This window comes from Hyla sarda, chromosome 1 (assembly GCF_029499605.1).
Source record: "Hyla sarda isolate aHylSar1 chromosome 1, aHylSar1.hap1, whole genome shotgun sequence".
In the NCBI taxonomy this organism is placed as follows: Eukaryota; Metazoa; Chordata; class Amphibia; order Anura; family Hylidae; genus Hyla; species Hyla sarda.
This window is the reverse complement of record NC_079189.1, coordinates 343,045,612-343,065,913: the sequence shown is the minus strand read 5'-3', so window position 1 is coordinate 343,065,913 and position 20,302 is coordinate 343,045,612. Positions and strand designations below refer to the sequence as shown.

General features: G+C 43.2%; 2 protein-coding genes across 9 annotated transcripts in view; one reads left to right on the top strand and one right to left on the bottom strand.

The window, feature by feature from the left end:
• Positions 1-708: 708 nt before the first annotated feature.
• Positions 709-9,760, bottom strand: GEMIN7 (gem nuclear organelle associated protein 7). Of its 6 annotated transcripts, none has more exons than XM_056520654.1 (2): positions 9,660-9,760; positions 709-1,173 (listed from the first exon to the last, which is right to left on the bottom strand). In XM_056520654.1, the coding sequence occupies exons 1-2, from the start codon at positions 9,744-9,746 to the stop codon at positions 820-822; spliced, it is 441 nt and encodes a 146-aa protein (XP_056376629.1). In that variant the 5' UTR covers positions 9,747-9,760; the 3' UTR covers positions 709-819. The 6 variants fall into 6 exon arrangements, 4 of the variants coding, with proteins under 4 accessions (XP_056376629.1, XP_056376636.1, XP_056376646.1 ...); XM_056520661.1 differs by lacking the exon at positions 9,660-9,760 and adding an exon at positions 9,422-9,560; XM_056520671.1 differs by lacking the exon at positions 9,660-9,760 and adding an exon at positions 9,428-9,557.
• Positions 9,460-20,302, top strand: part of CAAP1 (caspase activity and apoptosis inhibitor 1) — a 45,643-nt gene continuing 34,800 nt past the window's right edge. The window contains exons 1-2 of one of the 3 annotated variants that reach the window (XM_056520642.1): positions 9,460-9,520; positions 10,837-11,040. In XM_056520642.1, coding sequence (XP_056376617.1) covers positions 9,473-9,520; positions 10,837-11,040 — 252 coding nt within the window. In that variant the 5' untranslated portion in view covers positions 9,460-9,472. Of the gene's footprint in view, positions 9,521-9,805; positions 9,972-10,836; positions 11,041-20,302 lie in introns of those variants that run through there. The other 2 variants (XM_056520634.1, XM_056520625.1) reach the window with 2 other exon arrangements.

The following is a 20,302-nucleotide window of genomic DNA, read 5'->3' as shown; positions in this document are numbered from 1 at the left end:
CCCTCCCGCCATCCTCTCAGCTGATCGGGACATCGCTAAGGTTAATGCCGAACATCAGCCCGATCGGCGGTGCCCGGAGTTATGCCTGGGTCTTGGATGCTGATAGTCAGGACCCACCATGTTTAAAGTGTTCTCTGCTCGTGGGAACGCTTTAAACCCTAGTAACGGGACGCCCTGCATCCTTAAGTACCAGGACGCAAGGGCCTACCTGTATGTCCTGCTTCCATAAGGGGTGAAAACGGAATAGCCAACTGCAACCAGCAACTATTCCTCATAACAATATGGGGGACATTTATCATTGGCTTTACACCACTTCAATGTTCTAAATGTCCCTGCAAATTTTGCGCAATTGCACAATTTTTGGTAGTTCATCTACCAAAGTTGCCTACTGTTTGGTGCACTGTAACTGTATATTTGCGCAAATTAAATTTAGAAGTGTTTTTTGTGCAAACCTACACCACATAATAGGACATGTACAAAAGTGTCAGATGCTAGAGCACAAAGCTTAAACCACCTCTGCAGCTTACTAGTTTCTATAACTGAGCAAAATGTATCAAGTCCTGTGCACCTTTTTGGTAAGTTTTGAGCAACTGTGTAAACAATACACCAAGCAAACAGGGGTAAAATCTATTTTACCTTACACCAACAGTGATAAATGTCCCCCTATATGTATATACAGTCCAATGCTAAAAGAGCAAAACACCTTAGTAGCCTTATATTGTATATATTTATATGTTATTGCAGTGGATAATATATTTATACAACAACATTCTTAAATCCATTATGGTTAGTTTACATTAAGAATAATACAGCAGTTCCTTATAGATTAAAGGAATAGGAAATAATATCTGGCCCACGAATTAGTGCTTCCTTTTGCACACCAAGAGGTGTTTGCAGGTTAGAGACTTGGAAGTTATGCCCCTCTATGTCACAGGCATTAAACTTCTCAGCGGAAACTGTGACACGCTGGTAAAGCGTGAATGTGACTGGAAGACCCGAAGAAGCAAGAAGGCTGCGAAGAAAGTGGAGCCGAAGATTAGACCGAATTTTCTGGTGGCCATCAGAACTACGATGTGCCAAAGCTCGCGGTGAGGATAGATCAAAACCACGCCCAGAAGGTGATGGTGGCCGGGGAAGGCGAATTATAGGAACCTGAGGAAGGAGTGGGGGTTCCTAAGAGAAAAGAAGAAAAAAATGTTATGAGCAATAAAATCTGCTGCTAAGTATTTGGTTTGCATACAATAATTTTATTACTGTGATTCAAGTCAGATTATATTTATAGTTAGAGATGAGCAAAGTTATAGTGATTTGATTCGTCACCAACTTCTCGGCTCGGCAGTTGCTGACTTTAGCCTGCATAAATTAGCTCAGCTTTCAGGTGCTCCGGTGGGCTGGAAAAGGTGGATACAGTCCTAGGAAAGTCTCTAGCCCACCGGAGCACCTGAAAGCTGAACTAATTTATGCAGGCTAAAGTCAGCAACCGCCGAGAAGTTTGTGACGAATCGATTCACTGTAACTTTGCTCATCTCTATAGTATGTTGCATCTGACACTACAAAGATGGTTTCTCTCAAAGTAGGCTCCACTTCTAGTTTTGGCTTACAAAAGCTCAAGTAATACTGGCCAAAATACTATCACTCACATGAAAGTGGCCTAAAAGGGGTATTCCCATAGGGCAAGAGGGTTTGTTTTCTTCTGCAGTGGGCAACTTCTTTAGAAACTGAATATTTATACACTTACAATAGCCTCAGGTTACAATATTATCAACATACAGTAGTTTTTTTTTTTTTTATGGACCATTGTAATGTACAACCAGACTCAACATACAATGCTATCGACAGTCCAGATCAGTGGAATGTGTCAACGGGTGGAAGAATTGACCAATCAGAATGGGCATTTCACTGGCAGAATACCTGTAATTCCTGAAGTGCATGCACTGACTGGCTGTCTGGTAATGCCCCCTACAGTACAGGGAGGTACAACATGTTCTGTACTACTCTATTTGTGCCAGGGTTAGCTGCTCCTTTGGATACTATGTAAGGATGGCTCCATTTTACTTTTTTGGGACACTGGGGGAGATTTATCAAAACCTGTGTGGAGAAAGGTTGTCCAGTTTCCCATAGCAACCAGATTGCTTGATTTATCTTTTGGAGGCCTTTCTTAAAATGAAAGAAGCAATACGATTGGTTGCTATGGGAAACTGGGCAACCTTTCTCCACACAGGTTTTGATAAATCTCCCCCGTGTATACTGTACAGGACCATGAAGAAGCTCCTGTCCTCTACATAGACAGTGATTACAGCTTCCAGCTGATCTTTCTTACTTTTATATGTAAGGATTTGCTTTATCTATATGTTTTCTACTTAGTTTTCTTTAATCCTCACTTTTTCCTATTTTTGGATGACATTTTGGGAGCTTCAGAACCAATTACCAGGTTTCCATAGAGTTATAGTCTCAACATATAATAATTGGTTCCAGGACGAACATTGTAACTTAAAGGGAACCAATCAGCATATTTTAGCAGACAGAGCAGAGCTGTGACACAAGCCGTCAAGGCGGGACACCGGCCGCAGCGAATGGAGCTGGTAAGTGTAAGTTCTCGCCCAGGGTACTACTTTCCGTTCGGCCATTATGTGCGATATTATATGTTGCATGTAAGCAAAAATAAATGACTTCAATAGACTTTCTGAAAACACCCGATAAACGTCCCTCATTGTCTCATTGATTTGTTGTAGATCCAAAGTTGAGCAGCTTATAGCTATATTTCTTCATTTAATGTATTCGTTTTATACTTTTTCAAAAGAACAACAAAAGTTAAAGGATGCTTTTCTGCTGTATGCCATCAGTTTTCCACTAACTCACGCAAAAAAACGTTGCAATTCCCTAGACATTTAGTATTTGGTTAATTCTTTTTCTTTCATGCAGTATGATGAATTATGTGCAAGTCCACAGGTGTCATGCAAGTATGATGTTGAAAGCATTTTTTAAAGCCAGTCCAATAATGGTGATTTGCACCCAATTGTACTGGTTTGCACCTGAATACAATAAAGGCGCAAATGATAAATAAAAAAAAAATGAATCATGAAGTGCTCCACTACAGAGGAGTTTTGCAAAACGTCTACATCAAAAGGGGCATTGAAGAGGTGCAACCTCTGTGCAATAATATACGCACAACATACAGAACAAAACCAGTGTAGATCCAACAATAAATCCGCTCTTACATCAGGTGTAAACATTCAGTAACACGGACCAAGCACAGTCACAATAAGACTCCATTGGGCCCATTAACCCCTTAACGACGCAGGACGTAAATGTACGTCCTGGTGAGGTGGTACTTAAAGTACCAGGACGTACATATACGTCCTAAGCATAACCGCGGGCATCGGAGCGATGCCCGGCAGGTCCCGGCTGTTGATCACAGCCGGGGACCCGCCGGTAATGGCGGACACCCGCGATCCCGCAGATGTCCGCCATTAACCCCGCAGATGCCGTGATCAATACCGGCATCTGCAGGATCGCGGTCACTTAATTGGATGATCGGATCGCCCGCAGCGCTGCCGCGGCGATCCGATCATCCTGCACAGCAACCGGAGGTCCCCTCACCTGCCTCCACTGCCTTCCGGGAGTCTTCTGCTCTGATCTGCCTTCCCGCAGACCAGAGCAGAAGATCACCGATAACCCTGATCAGTGCTATGTCCTATACATAGCACTGAACAGGGTAAGCAATCGAATGGTTGCTATAAATAGTCTATACACTATAAGAGTGTAAAAATAAAAGTAAAAAAAAAATGTGAAACACCCTCCCCCAATAAAAAAATAAATTGCCCTATTTTCCCAATTTCTCCCCCAAAAAGTGTTAAAAAAATATTTTATATACATATTTGGTATCGCCGCGTGCATAAAAATCTGAACTATTAAAATAAAATGTTAATGATACCGTACGGTGAACGGCGTGAACGTAAAAAAAAAAAGTCCAAAATAGCTGCTTTTTTTTTTATAACATTTTATTCAAAAAAAAAATGTATTAAAAGTTTTATATAAGCAAATATGGTATCAATTAAAAATTACAGATCACGGTGCAAAAAATGAGCCCTCATACTGCCGCTGATACGGAAAAATGAAAAAGTTATAGGCCTTCAAAATAGGGGGATCTTAAACGTACTAATTTGGTTAAAAAGTTTGTGATTTTTTTAAGCGCAACAGTAATAGAAATGTATGTTATCACGGATATAATTTTAATCGTATTGACCCAAAGAATAAAGATCACAGGTCACTTTTACTGTAAATTGTACGGCGTGAAAACGAAACCTTCCAAAATTAGCAAAATTGCCGTTTTCTTTTTAATTTCCCCACACAAATAGTATTTTTTGGGTTGCGCCATATATTTTATGGTAAAGAGTGTGGCATTACAACGGACAACTGGTCGCGCAAAAATCAAGCCCTCATGCTAGTCTGTGGATGAAAATATAAAAAAGAGTTATGATTTTTTGAAGGAGAGGAGGAAAAAATGAAAACGTCCGCCAAAAATAAAATTTTCTGCGTCCTTAAGGGGTTAAAAATACCAGTCTCTTAAAAAAAAAAAAAAATAATTATAATAATAATAATAATAACTGACAAGTCATAGAGATACCTCCAAAGTTTTGTTCGGTCGCAGTCTGTGTTCAGACCCCAGCCGATAATTAGAACAAGCAGGGAGAAAAGCAAGGTTGACCGAGATAATTCCATAGACTAACATTGAAAGTTTGTTTGCTTAGTGTGCACTTCTAGCTATTGCTCACGGTCTTAACACTCCTGACCAATCAAAACTTTTAAGATGTCTCCACAACATGTCTAAAAGTTTTTCAAAGTGACAGTGCCAATTTAACCCCTTAACGACCATGGAGGTACTTCATACTTCAGGACGTACATTTACGTCCTATACATGACCGCGAGCATCGGAGCGGTGCTCGCGTCATGCACTGCAGGTCCCGGCTGGTATCAGCAGTCGGGGACCCGCCAGTAATGGCAGATATCAGCAATCGCGCTGATGTCCGCCATTAACCCCTCAGGTGCCGTCATCAATACAGATCGCGGCAATGTGCATGTTTGAAATGGAGGCCGGAGGTCCCCTAACCTGCCTCCAGCCATCTCCAAGGGTCTTCTGCTCTGGTCTGAGATCGAGCAGACCAGAGCAGAAGATGACCGATAATACTGATCAGTGCTATGTACTATGCAAAAATCCCCCCCCCCAATAAAAATGTAAATTGTCCCTTAACAATTGGTCACGCAAAAATCCCCCCCCCCCCCCCCCGGGAGCTGCGCTGCAAAATTGGAGTCTGCCGGGTCACGACTACGGGGTTGGAGTATCGTGAAGTCACGACTCCACCCCCGTGTGAGGTCACGTCCCGCAATGCATGTCTGATCCTTTGGATAAGACGTCTTAAGGCCAGAGTACCCCTTTAAGGGGTTAGAGGGGTACTCCGGTGAAAAATTTTTTTTAATCAACTGGCTCCAGAAAGTTAAACAGATTTGTAAATTACTTCTATTAAAAAATCTTACTCCTTCCAATAATTATAAGCTGCTGAAGTTGAGTTGTTCTTTTCTGTCTGGCAACAGTGCTCTCTGCTGACATCTCTGCTTGTGTCGGGAACTGCACAGAGAGTAGAAGAGGTTTGCTATGGGGATTTGCTTCTACTCTGGACAGTTCCAAAGACACCTGTCATCAGAGAGCACAGACAGAAAACTTCAGCAGCTCATAAGTACTGAAAGGATTAAGATTTTTTAATAGAAGTAATGTACAAATCTGTTTAACTCTCTGGAGCCAGTTGATATACAAGAAAAAAGTTTTTTCCTGGATAACCTCTTAAGGACGCGGGATCAGTCCCGGATGCTAATGACAGCCGGGACCCTGGGCTAATAGTGTGCGGCACCGATCGTTGTGCCGCGCGCTATTAACCCTTTAGATGCGCGTTCAAAATTGATTGCCGCGTCTAAAATGAAAGCAAAAGCTTCCTGGCAGCTCAGTCGGGCTGATCGGGACCATCGCAATCGGCGATTGATTGCTCCAAGCCTGAAATCCAGGCTTGAGCAATCGACCACTGACTACACTGATCCTTGCCGTGTCAATGCACGGCAATGATCTGTGTATAAGATCGGTAGGTGCAGTGAAATAGCCACCAGGGGGGCGCTATAACACTGGAGAAATTATTATTATTTTAAGTTAGTAAATAAACGTAATAAATGTAATAAAAGTAAGAATCACCCCCCTTTTCGCATTTAAAAAAAAACAAAAAAAAGTGTCAATAAAAATAAACATATATGGTATCGCCGGGTGCTGAAATGTCCGAACTATAAAAATATATCATTAATTAAACCGTGCGGTCAATGGTGTACGCGCAAATAAATTCCAATAGCGTATTTTTGGTCACTTTTTATATCATGAAAAACTTAATAAAAATTTTAAACGTGTAAATGTAGATTTTTTTTTTTTTGGAAGTAATAAAAAAAAAAAAAAAAAATTATCAAACCTATATAAGTAGGGTATCATTTTAACCGTATGGACCTACAGAATAATGATAAGGTGTCATTTTTACCGAAAAATTTGTAGAAACGGAAGCCCCCAAAAGTTACTAAATTGAATTTTTTCCTCTATTTTGTCGCACAATTAATTTTTTTCTGTTTCGCCGTGGATATCTTGATAAAATTACTAATGTCACTGCAAAGTAGAATTGGTGGCGCAAAGAATAAACCATCATATGGGATTTTAGGTGCAAAATTGAAAGCGTTATGATTTTTAGAAGGTAATGAGGAAAAAATTAAAATGCAAAAACGGAAAAACCCTGCATCCTTAAGGGGTTAAACAGATTTGTAAAATACTTCTATTTCAAAATCATAACCCTTCCAGTACTTATCAGCTCTCTGCTGACACCTCTGTCCATTTTAGGAACTGTTCAGAGCAGGAACAAATCCCCATAGCAAACCTCTCCAGCTCTGGACAGTTTACGACATGGACAGAGGTGTCAGCAGAGAGCACTATGGTCAGACAGAAAATAAATTTAAAAAGAAAAGAACTTCCTGTGGAGCATACAGCAGCTGATAAGTACTGGAAGGGTTACGATTTTTAAATAGAAGTAAGTTACAAATCTGTTTAACTTTCTGGCACCAGTTGATTATATATATAATTTTTTTATTTTTTATTTATATATATATATATATATATATATTTGTATTATAATTTTTTTCACCGGAGTACCCCTTTAAAGAAAATGGACACATCGAGCTGCACATTGGCTTCCCAGCCCGACAGAATGGCAGAAATGTGGTTTGTCCATAGCCTTTGTTCACACCTTAATTTCTATCACAGGCATCTATTAGCATGCTTCCAAGAAAGGGATGTGAATAAATACTGTGGAGTACAGCAGCAGGTGTCACTAGGTGAAAAACTGCCCTAAAATTATATATACATTTCTCACGAAGGACAGAGAGTAGAATACTATGCTATCCCATCTTACAAAAAAGGCAAAGGCTATGCTCACACGTCGGAATCTCTGTGCGGAATTCCGCTTGGAATGTCTGCACGGATATTCCGCTGCAGCAGAGTCATGTTGAATTAAACAGGATCCTGCTGCACTGAACACAGCGGAATTTCTGTGGCAGATGTTTCTGGAAATTCGGTTTTCTGTGTCCGCAGAAAGAATATACCTGGTCTTTCTTCCCGCGGACACTGCACAGCCATCTATGAGACAACGCATTCCTGTGTGGTCCTAGCACCAGCATATTATGCTGGTGCCCACAGTCTCCGGAGTGTCCTAATGGAGATTTTCCGTGCGGACATTCCGTAGTGTGAAATAGCCAAAGGGTACTTTCACACCCTGCATTTTTCCGCCAAAATAAATAATTTTTTAGCAAAAACACCATGGCCAGATTGTAGCTGGAAGTCATTAGGTTAATAGGAAATGCCATACCTACATATGGGCCTTTTTTTTCTGGTCACTAGCAATTCTCTGGATTTTTCCTCCCGTAGACCTCTATAACATGAAAAAAACACAGGACTCGCGGGACTTGTAAAGAGAGGGGGGGGGGGGGGGGGGGGGACGTCACAGAAAAAAACATCTATCCTAATACATATATATATATACACACATTTCACTTATAGGTGAAACATGCATTAAAACGTCATGTGACCCTATCCAGTCACATGGAGCAGAGTAAGGGTATGTTCACATAACTGAACCTTTGTGCAGAATTGCGTTCAGCTTGGAGATTCCGTCTGAAATCACCATTGCCAGCAATACAGTCAGTGACAAGTAGAGCAGTAGAGCTCTGTGCAAGCTCTTGGCTTGTCAATCATCCTGCTGTGTGAGCCTGGGGCGCGTAGAAGAGCTTCACTACGCAGAGCCCCACTTGTCCACCCACAAGTCCTGAATCTGGACCTCATAGGGACACACATGTAATAGCTGCAGGGACAAAAATATACACATTTTTGAACCAATGTATAATACAAATATACAGTGGTCCCTCAACATACGATGGTAATCCGTTCCAAATGAACCATCATTTGTTGAAACCATCGCATGTTGAGGGATCCGTGCAATGTAAAGTATAGGACAGTGGTCTACAACCTGCGGACCTCCAGATGTTGCAAAACTACAACACCCAGCATGCCCGGACAGCCAACGGCTGTCCGGGCATGCTGGGTGTTGTAGTTTTGCAACATCTGGAGGTCCGCAGGTTGAAGACCACTGGTATTGGAGGTTATACTCACATGTCCCTGCCGCTCTGGACCGTCCCCGCTCGTCACTGCTGCCCTGGATGTCGCCGTCGCCGCGTCCCCGGGGTGTCCCCGATGCTCTGGTAAGGCCTCTGCTTTCCCGGCATCTTCGCTCTCCATCGCCGCCATCACGCACGCCGCTCCTATTGGATGACAGGACGGCGTGCGAAGCGACGTGATGACGACGATGGAGAGCACTGAAGATGCAGGGATCCCAAAGAGGACGCTCCGGAGCCCCGAGGACAGGTAGGAGACCATCACCGGAGCACATGGGGCATCGTAAATGGCTATCCGGTGGGAGCTGAAGCAGTCTGCGCTGCCAGATAGCCGTTTATGTGATGGTCCCGACATACAAAAGCATCGTATGTTGATGCTGCCTTCAACATGAGGGGCCATCATATGTTGAAATGATCGTATGTCGGGACCATCGTAGGTCGGGGGGGGGTCACTGTTCAGATAATGGTATTACCTACATTATATAAAAAGTTTGTGTTGACGACAGGTACACTTTAACATGAGAACCGTGTGAACTAAAATAGTTTCAAAAAAAAAAAAGGTGGAAACACAACAGCGCCCCTGATGACTAATCACTGGATAGACACTTGCATATAACATCAGTCAGGTGGTCTCTTGCCCGCACCACCAATTTACACACAGCCCACCGACTATACATACACGTGCAGTTCTTTCGCTCATGCTTGAGTCACGTGACCAACCGTCTTCCTGATGCCGCGTTCCTCCACTTTATACGAACACCGGAAACGGCGCCGTCCCGTAGGTTTCTAATGCTTCCGATTTACCTCAGTCACACTAGAACCATGAATGATAGCAAAACAACATATAACTATGGAAATATGTCTACGTATGCGTATAGAATTCTTCCTCACAGCCTTCTATCACTCTCTGCCCTAACCTGGCATGGCTCCCCCGGCTTCTCTAATTTACTTGCGTCAGTTACGTCATTACGTGTGAACTGTGTACGGAATCTCGCTAGGGACATGCCGGGCTGTAATAGTTGGCACTGTGATGGTATAGCTGTTGTTTTCCTGAGCAGCGTGGTTCCCCAGAGACCCAGCTGGTTATCATTGTCAGCCGTGTATCACTGATCTCTGCAGCCATGACCGGGGGAAAGAAAAGCTCCAAAGAGAAAAAGAAGAGAAGACGGTCAGCCTCCTGTGAAACCGCTCCTCAGGTGAAGAGGAGGAGCACAGACTCCAGCCAGCAGGTGCCCCCTTTAATGGGCTAGTGGGTGGTGTACATGTAGAAGTATGGGGCTTACACATCTTTTATGGTGGGATTTACATTTCTGCACACTACCCCACTCCAGTATTTCCCAACTAGGGGGGCCCCTTCAGCTGTTTGGGCATTCTGGGAGTTGTAGTTTTGCAACAGCTGGTTGGGAAACACAGTCCTACACTCTCAGGCTATGTTCACGTGAGCGAATTTCTGCAGCAGCAGAGTCCAATTGATATCAGTGGGATTCTGCTGCACTGTGCACATCCCGAATCGGGAGTCTGCAGAAAGAAAAGAACTGTCTTACAAAAGACCGCTCTTAAAGGGGTATTCCGGTGCTTAGACATCTTATCCCCTATCCAAAGGATAGGGGATAAGATGCCTGATCGTGGTAGTCCCGCCGCTGGGGACCCCCGTGATCTTGCACGTGGCACCCCGTTTGTAATCAGTCCCAGGAGTGTGTTTGCTCCGGGTCTGATTACGGGCAACCACAGGGCCGACGGCATGTGACGTCATGCCTCCGCCCCTGTGTGATGTCACGCTCCGCCCCTCAATGCAAGCCTACGGGAGGGGGCGTGATAGCTTTGGATGGGGATAAGATGTCTAAGCAGCGGAGAACCCCTTTAAAATGTACCACAAAAAGTCGTAATAGGGAGGAGGTATCATAACAAATGATGTATTGGTAATGCATTGTTTTTTGCTTATGTGCGCCAAATTTATCAACCTTCTTTGACGGTATGAGATGTGTTGCACATAAGCAAAACCAATACAAAAAAAATTGACTTACAAACTCCCTTTCCAAAAACAACAATGATAAATGTCTCTTATGTATTTTTTTTCTTTTTCTCCTTCTTCAGGAAGCTGAATCGTCTACTCTGTTTACTGGCACAAAAGATGATGATGTTGAAGAGCTGAGTGATATAGAAGAGGGAGGACTAGACCTAAATGTGCCCCTTAATCCTATAAGCTTTTACGTCTCTGACAGGAAAGAGATGCTTGAGCACTGCTTCCGGGTACTTGGGGATAAGAAACTGAAGAGAATGCTTCCTGATATGCTAAAGGTAAAGGATGTCTTACTGCTACCTGGTCAGGAAAACCATTTACTAGGGCTGGGCGGTATACCGGTCCATACCGAATGCCGAAATTTTTGTGCTGCGCCATATGAATTTTAACCCATACCGCAATACCGGTTTGGCCCCTCCCCCTCGGGAATGAATTAATGAGCCCAGCGCAGCGCTGTCCCCACATCGGGGAACTAGTCCTATGTGACCTGCGAGCGCTGTTCTGCCCCCCCCCCCCCAATTAATTATTACCCAGCGCTGTCCCCATCAAGGGTACTACTCACGTCACCCGCATGTGCTGCCCTCCTCGTCCTGTTTGATGCAGCCGCCGGCGCTGACACTCTATACCAGTGGTCTCCAACCTGCGGACCTCCAGATGTTGCAAAACTACAACTCCCAGCATGCCCGGACAGCCGTTGGCTGTCCGGGCATGCTGGGAGTTGTAGTTTTGCAACATCTGGAGGTCCGCAGGTTGGAGACCACTGCTCTATATGCCGGGGCTGCAAAAAATAAACTAAATAAACTTTAACTCCCCTCCTGTTGGTCCAGTACCGGCCTCACTTGTTTCCTGGGGACGGGAACGTCGGAGAGCCGTCAGCCTATCACCGGCCGCAGCGATGTTCCATCCCCAGCATAAGGCCGACGTAGGTGCGTTAAAGTTTATTTTGTTTACCTTTTGCAGCCCGGGCATAGGGATACCACACATTATAGAGTGCCAGCGCCGGCGGTCGCAACAAACAGGATCAGGAGGGCAGCGCTTGCGGGTGAGATATGACTATTTACCCTGATGGGGATGTGGGCAGATAATTAATATGGGGGGGGGGGGGGGGGGGGGGGTTAGAAAAACCATTATAAATGGAACAGCCAAAAGTTTAAAAACTACCATGATACACACATTTGGTCATACCGCCCAGCCCTACAGTGAGTACTATCAGCTCCATGGGCAGACTATGAACTGCAATAGTCTGTTGTCTGCTACTTGCAACCACAGGTTAAAGGGGTACTCCGGCGCTGTAGTGTTTTTGGAGTATGTGGTTGTGCATAATTTATGTGCTGTGTTCGTTGTGTGTGTGCCTTACAATTTCTGTGCAATCTTACCTTTTATCCTCGGCGGAAGTATTGTAGTTTCGCCGTCTTTTTCTTGATCACGACCACTTTTTTTTTCTCCGTTCGGCGCCCATCTTGCGTTTGTGACCTCACACTTGCCCTCCTCTGTGTCTCCTTGCCGCCCGCCTTGTTTGAATATTCATTGCGTTGTCATTAGTTCCTCCTTCTTGGGTTGTCCCCTTCTATGTTTGCCTGCTCCTCATTGGCTGTTTACTGTCCAATTATCTGGTTTGGTGGTGTCATGTGGCGTGTCTTCTCCTCCTTCATGCTTCGCTGTTAGTGTGGGGTTTGGGGCCACTGCAGCTGGAACACAAGCGCAAGCAGGTTAGGCTGCACACAAGGTCCCACACACATGCAAACTGGGAAAATCAAAACACAAGGGCGGAGAAAACATGGTAAGCAGGAGGATGGGCAGCAACATAAGCATAGAGAAGGGAGGGAAATAAGGGGAAGCACAGCCCAACTAAGCATAAGAACGCCACCTACAATAGCAGCAAAAACCCGTGTTTTGCCCGCAAATGCTCCTGGGAAATTAAGTTTAGTCACGCAAAAAAACACCGGAAGACGGGGAGAAATAACAACTCAGGTGGAACACGAACAAACACGGGGATCAGATAAGCCAGGATGGTGGACATAGGTCTCCTCCTCTTCCTCCAGCCACTCTCACAGAGTATTGCCGATTTATACTGATTAGTGCTGATATGTGCAAAGTGGTACCGCAAAAAAACTACAGATGACAGTGCAGATAATGAGCCCTCATACATCCCCCTATATGGTAAAATGAAAAGGTGGTCAAAATAGGGCAATTTTTAACATACTAATTTTGTAAAGAAAATAAAATAAAAATGTATTATTATTATTATTTTTTAACCCCTTAAGGACCCGGGCTTTTTCTGTTTTTTCATTTTCAATTTTTCCTCCTTAACTTTAAAAAATCATAACTCTTAAAAATTTTCACCTAAAATTATATATAATGGCTTAATTTTTGCGTCACTAATTCTACTTTGTAATGACATTAGTCATTTTACCCAAAAATCTACGGTGAAACGGGAAAAAAAATCAATGTGCGACAAAATTTATGAAAAAACACTATTTTGTAAGTTTTGGGGGCTTCTATTTTTACGCAGTACATTTTTTGTCAAAAATGATACCTTATCTTTATTCTGCAGGTCCATACGGTTAAAATGATCCCCTACTTGTATAGGTTTGAATTTGTATCACTTCCGAAAAAAATCATGAATACATGCAGGAAAATTTATACGTTTAAAATGGTCATCTTTTGACCGCTATAACTTTTTTATTTTTATGTGTTCAGGGCGCTTTGAGGACTCATTTTTTGCGCCGTCATCTGAAGTTTTTAGCGGTACCATTTTTGTTCTGATCAGACTTTTTGATCACTTTTTATTCACTTTTTTGTGGTATAAAAAGTGATCAAAAATGCGCTATTTTGGACTTTGGAATTTTTTTGCGCGTACGCCATTGAACGAGCGGTTTAAAAAGCGGTATATTTTTATAAATCGGACATTTCCGCACGCGGCGATACCACATATGTTTATTTTTATTATTATTTACATAATGTTTTTTTTATATTTGGAAATGCCGGGTGATTTAAACTTTTATTAGGGGAAGGGATAATTGAAAGGGTTAATGATTTTTTTACACTTTTCTTATGCAATATTATAGCTCCTATAGGGGGCTATAACATTGCATTAACTGATCTTTTACACTGATTGATCCATCTCCATAGGAATGGATCAATCAGTGTTTTCGGCGATTGAATGCTCAAGCCTGGATCTCAGGCTTGAAGCATTCATTCGGCGATCGGACAGCACAGGAGAAGGTAAGAAGACCTCCTCCTGTGCTACAGCTGTTCGGGATGCCGCGATTATACCGCGGCGATCCCGAACAGCTCCCTGAGCTAGCCGGGCACTTTTACTTTCGTTTTTAGCCGCGCGGCTCAGCTTTGAGCGCGCGGCTAAAGGGTTAATAGCGTGCGGCACAGCGATCAGTGCCGCGCGCTATTAGAGGCGGGTCCCGGCTTCACTATGACGCCGGGCCCGCCGCGATATGATGCGGGGTCACCGTGTGACCCCGCGTTATATCGCAGGACCGGGACCCATGACGTATGCATACGTCATGGGTCCTTAAGAGGTTAAACTGTACAGTAGTACACTGCTCAAAAAAATAAAGGGAACACTAAGATAACACATCTTAGATCTGAATGGATGAACTAATTGTATGAAATACTTTCATCTTCACATAGTTGAATTTGTTGACAACAAAATCGCACAAAAATGATCAATGGAAATCAAATTTATCAACCCATGGAGGTCTGGATATGGAGTCGCACTCAAAATCAAAGTGGAAAACCACACTACAGGCTGATTCAACTTTGATGTAATGTCCTTAATTAAAACAAGTCAAAATGAGGCTCAGTAGTGTGTGTGGCCTCCACGTGCCCGTATGACCTCCCTACAATGCCTGGGCATGCTCCTGATGAGGTGGTGGATGGTCTCCTGAGGGATGTCCTCCGGACCTGGACTAAACCATCCACCAACTCCTGGACAGTCTGTGGTGCAACGTGGTGTTGGTGGATGGAGCGAGACATGATGTCCCAGATGTGCTCAATCGGATTCAGGTCTGGGGAATGGGCGGGCAAGTCCATAGCATCAATGCCTTCCTCTTACAGGAACTGCTGATACACTCCAGCCACATGAGGTCTTGCATTGTCTTGCATTAGGAGGAACCCAGGGCCAACCGAACTAGCATATGGTCTCGGTACATAATGGCAGTCAGGCTACCTCTGGCAAGCACATGGACGGGCTGTGTGGCCCCCCCAAAGAAATGCCACCCCAAACAATTACTGACCCGCCGCCAAACCGGTAATGCTGGAGAATGTTGCAGGCAGCAGAATGTTCTCCATGGTGTCTCCAGACTGTCACGTCTGTCACGTGCTCAGTGTGAACCTGCTTTCATCTGTAAAGAGCACAAGTCGCCAGTGGCAAATTGTCCAATATTGGTGTTCTCTGGCAAATGCCAAACGTCCTGCACGGTGTTGGGCTGTAAGCACAACCCTTACCTGTGGACGTCGGCCCTCATACCACCCTCATGGAGTCTTTTTCTGACCGTTTGAGTGGACACATGCACATTTGTGGCCTGCTGGAGGTCATTTTGCAGGGCTCCGGCAGTGCTCTTCCTGCTCCTCCTTGCACAAAGGCAGAGGTAGCGGTCCTGCTGCTGGGTTGTTGCCCTCCTACGGCCTCCTCCATGTCTTCTGATGTACTGGCCTGTCTCCTGGTAGCGCCACCATGCTCTGGGCACTACGCTGACAGACACAGCAAACCTTCTTGCCACAGCTGGCATTGATGTGCCATCCTGGATGAGCTGCACTACCTGAGCCACTTGTGTGGGTTGTAGACTCCGTCTCTTGCTATCACTAAAGTGAAAGCACTGCCAGCATTCAAAGTGACCAAAACATCAGCCAGGAAGTATAGAAACTGGGAAGTGGTCTGTGGTCACCACCTGCTCATTGCCTATAATTTCCACCTGTTGTCTGTTCCATTGGCACAACAGCATGTGACATTGATTGCCAATCAGTGTTGCTTCCTGAGTGGAAAGTATGGTAGCGGTGAAAAAGGAATCCGATCCTGGCGCTCACCCGTGTGGCAGCTGAGGAAATTATGTCAGGAGCCGTAATGAGGTAAAAGATGCACTATATTTTGGATAAAGCAGGGACTACGCGTTGCGAGGGGACACGCTCCCTTCTTCCTCAGGCCCAATCGTAAGGGCTAGGGGGTAGGGATTGTGTTTTAAAGGGGAAAAGCCTGCAAAATTGGGTGCTCATAATCACAGAATACACAATAATGCAAAAAATTGCAGACAAATACATAATATATAAGGATCGTGAGCGATACAAACATGTGGGGCACAGAATGTTACAAAGGCCCTATACTATGACATGGTGCACAGGAAGTCCCAGTGGTATGGGGCCATGGACAGACGGTGCGCTTAGTCGCTGTTCAGGCATGGCAGGGACAAACCTCTGGATGGGAGACATAGGAGCCGTCAATCCAAGCTCTTCCATTGAATCCAGATGTCTTGAGGTGGATACATGATTTAGGCAGAAAATAGGCTGGCAGACCCAAGGGGGGTGGTAATGTCTATAGCTTGATATCAGCAGATGAGCTCAGTTGCCTCATTCAAACCCCTAGGGTGAAGTGTCTGGAGGGAGTAAATCCAGAACATTTCTTTTTTTGTTCAGTATTGCAAACCTATTGTCCGCACTAATGGGGATCTGCTCAATTGGTGTGATGGTAATTGGGTTAGGGATGTCCTTATGATGGATACTGGTGTGTCTGGATAAGCTATGGAGAAGAAAGCCTTTTCTTATATTCGTCCTGTGCTGGTTCAAGCGTATGTGAAGTGGTTGTGTGGTCCGACCAATGTATTGTTTGCCACATATACAGTTTATCAGGTAGACCACGTAAGATGATTGGCAGGTCATGCGGGATTTGAGGTGGAACGTGGCACCCGTTGCTGTGCTCATAATGGTTGATTGCTTATGGTAGTGCAGCATAAACATCTGGGATGACCACATTTAAAGGCTCCATTCTTCGTGGTCATGGTATTGAAGTTACCCCCTATGGTTAGATGTTTTTTCTTTTTCTTACCACGGCTAGGGGCGATCAGGTTGTGTAGAGTTGGAGCCCTATGGTACATAAACCTAGGTTTATCTGGAATTATTCCAGAGAGATGGGGGTCTGATTTCAGAACATTCCAGTGTTTGTTGATGATTTGTTGTATAATTCTGTGGCCTCCAGAGTATGTGGTAATCAAATAACCTGAAGCAAAAAATAGGATATATGGAGAGCGAAGACAAAAAATCACAGTGGTTCAAAAAATCTGAGCTAAGCGGTGGTGCAAAGGAATAAATAGAGTAAAAAATGAAATAACATAAAGAAAAGATCCAGCAACTCACCGCAATCTTGCTTTTCTTTTCTTTCTTTCTTTCTTTTTTGTTATTTCATGGTTTTAATTGTATTAACTTACAGAATAAGGAAAACATCTCATTTTTACCATAAAGTGTACAGTGGGGAAAAAAAATTGTTAAATTCCCCCATGCAAATATTTTTTTGGTTTTGCCGTACTTTTTATGGTAAAATAAGTGATGTCATTAAAAAGTACAGTTGGTCATGCAGAAAACATGCTCTCATATAGGACTAAAAAAAGTTATGGCGCTTTGAAGGCGTGGGGGGGTAAACGAAAATGCAAAAATAAAATTCTGTGTCCTCAAGGCCAAAATGGGCTGTGTCCATAAGGGGTTAAAAAATAAATTTGTAATACTGGTTTTGAGTCAGCTGCAGAGCCATAGGCTGTGTTAAGGAATGCTGGTGCAGAACTAGGCTGTCAGGGCATGATGAGAGTTATAGTTCTACACTAACTACAGAGCCACAGGTTGCAGACCACTGCTCCCCCCCCCCCCAATTTTAAAAACTTGCATTTGAATTGTGTGAACTTAACATTGCTGGCAGTTCTCCATGTGTTCACCAGTGGCACTGCCAGCTTAATGGCGCATTCCCTAGCACCCAGTGCAGAGCTGTCCCCGGATCGCTATGTGTGCTCACTCTCTCCACTTGCCAATGAGGTGCTGGATGCTCCTTTCCCATTCCTCAGTGTGCGGACAGAAGCATCATTGCACAGGTGCAGCATGCCACTCTATGGACGAGGTGACAGGAGCCAGCCATGGAAAGTGACTAGAACAAAGCACAGGTGACTGACACACTGCATGGAGGCTACTGGCTGCTGACCCCTTACTGATCTCAGGTGCGGGTGTGAGGTCTGTGCTCCAGGAGCGATGTAAATAATGGCTGTCGTACTGCTTCTGCCGGATTTGCAGGAGTTCATTCATGCACAAGCCATGCCCCCCTACTGTAAGCCACACCAGCGCCATTTTTGGCACGTATTTTCCTTTCGACAAAATGCTGATAGCACCAATTTCGGCTGATAATTTTGGGTTGCAGAAATTTCGGTGTATCCTTAATCTTTGTGTGAAATATCAGTGACCCGCTTCCTTTAGCAGCTATACATGCCCATGCCATGACATTGCCTCCACCATATCTGGCAGGGGCAGCTCTTCCTCATTCTTTCTCTTTCTTCTTACAATTCTTTTCACCATTATTCTAATTCAAGTTCATCTATCTTTCATTTGTCCATAAAATCTGCTTCCAGAACAAGGCAGCTTTTTTAGATGTTTTCTTGCAATGCGATTTGTGACTTGAGTGGTTACCAAGGGTTGGTATCTTGACATAAAGCCTCTGCATTTACATTTATGAAGGTGTCTCTTGATGGTAGACTGTGACAGTGAGGCTGTGTTCACACATGTATATTGAGCCATAAATCTCAGCCATTGTGAGCTGTCTTAAAGAGACAGCCATTTTCAATTATTTAATACTATTGAATTACTTGGGAAATGTGGTAACATGGATTCAGTAATATTGTACAAAATTAATTGTAAAATTTACTTTAATGGCTTAAAACAGATGACAAGTGTCTGATAAAATTATTTAAATATATTCTCAAAAACCTGACCAAATTGCATAAAAAAGACTGAGGGACATTTATCAATGTTTGCTTATGTATTCTTTTTTTTAGTAATTTTTTCCTTACTTTTTTTTGCTTATGTGTGACTTATTTATCAACTGGTTTCAGCCTGTTGATCATTTTCTTTCACGTAAGCAATTTTTCCTTTTTTTACTTTGGTAGTAGCTTTTTCTGCTCCATGTTTGAGCTGGAGTAAATTTAGTCAATTTTTAACCCTGTTTTTTTGCGCAGTTGCGACTGTCGCAGTTAATAAATACCTGACTAACCATAGTCCATTTTAAAATTATTACTACGTAGTTAATTTTTGGAAAACTTGCTTTTCTCGCTTTCCAGTCAAAATGTCGCACAAAAAATCGCGTAGTCGCAGTTGGGACAATTTTGCGACAATTATAGTAAAGAAAACCTGACTAAACCCTTTGATAAATGTCCATAAATGTGGTGAGATCATCACTGAATACACTGGATTCCCATATGCAATAGGATAGAGCATATGGGACAAAAAAAAGAAGAGTTCTATATTTGTCTATATATTTTCTACTAAATATAGCAGGTTGTGTTGGTGTTGACTGACACTTGATTAGAACACTGCACTAACTACCCTATTCAGTTGTTTTTTGATTTATCAATCCAGCCACAGCCGACATACTAGTCTGTACAAAGCTGTGTGTTGCATTACAACACTGCTTAACATTTCCACCACTGGCTTACTTGACTTGCACTACATTTATGTGCTATAGACACTTCACTTGAATAGGTAGCATAACTTGCAAGTTCTATAAACTGCACCAAAAATGTGGCATAACATAATGGTGTAAAGTAAGCCAACGAAGTCACAACAGTCTAAAGATGCACCAGATTTATCAAACAGCCTGACACTACTGTGCTAAATCTGATACATTTGTTCTCTGTCTAGTAATCAACTTTTTCCCCTTTGTATTATTATTTAATCTAAAGAAAGCACACATAATTGATAATGTTGCATCCATAACAATCTCTGATATAAATAATCATTATTTACACAATAATAAACATACAGTAAATCAAAGTTAAAGGGGTATTCCAGCCCAAAACTTTTTTTTTTAAATATATCAACTGGCTCCGGAAAGTTACAGATTTGTAAATTACTTCTATTGAAAAATCTTAATACTTCCAATAGTTATTAGCTTCTGAAGTTGAGTTGTTGTTTTCTGTCTAACTGCTCTCTGATGACTCACGTCATCTGTGCTGTGCAGACTCACTCCCTATGGACTGCTTTTCAGTATGTAATTGCTCCTGATTGGCTGAGGCACATACATCTCCCTAATCTATATTCACTGCTTCACTAACCATGTGACAGCAGCTCAGAACAGTAGCTAAAGGAGCATGAAGGCACAGTACTCAGCTGAGTATCTAAACCTATTTGTGATACTTCCTGTAACCTAGTATGTGTGATACCGTAAGCTCTCAGCTGTGTTTGTGTTTTTTAAGACCCTTTGTTACAACATTTGCTCTGCCATTCAGGATTCTGCAAAAGCTGGATGACACACATGGGCAGATAGAACAGATAAAAAAAAAA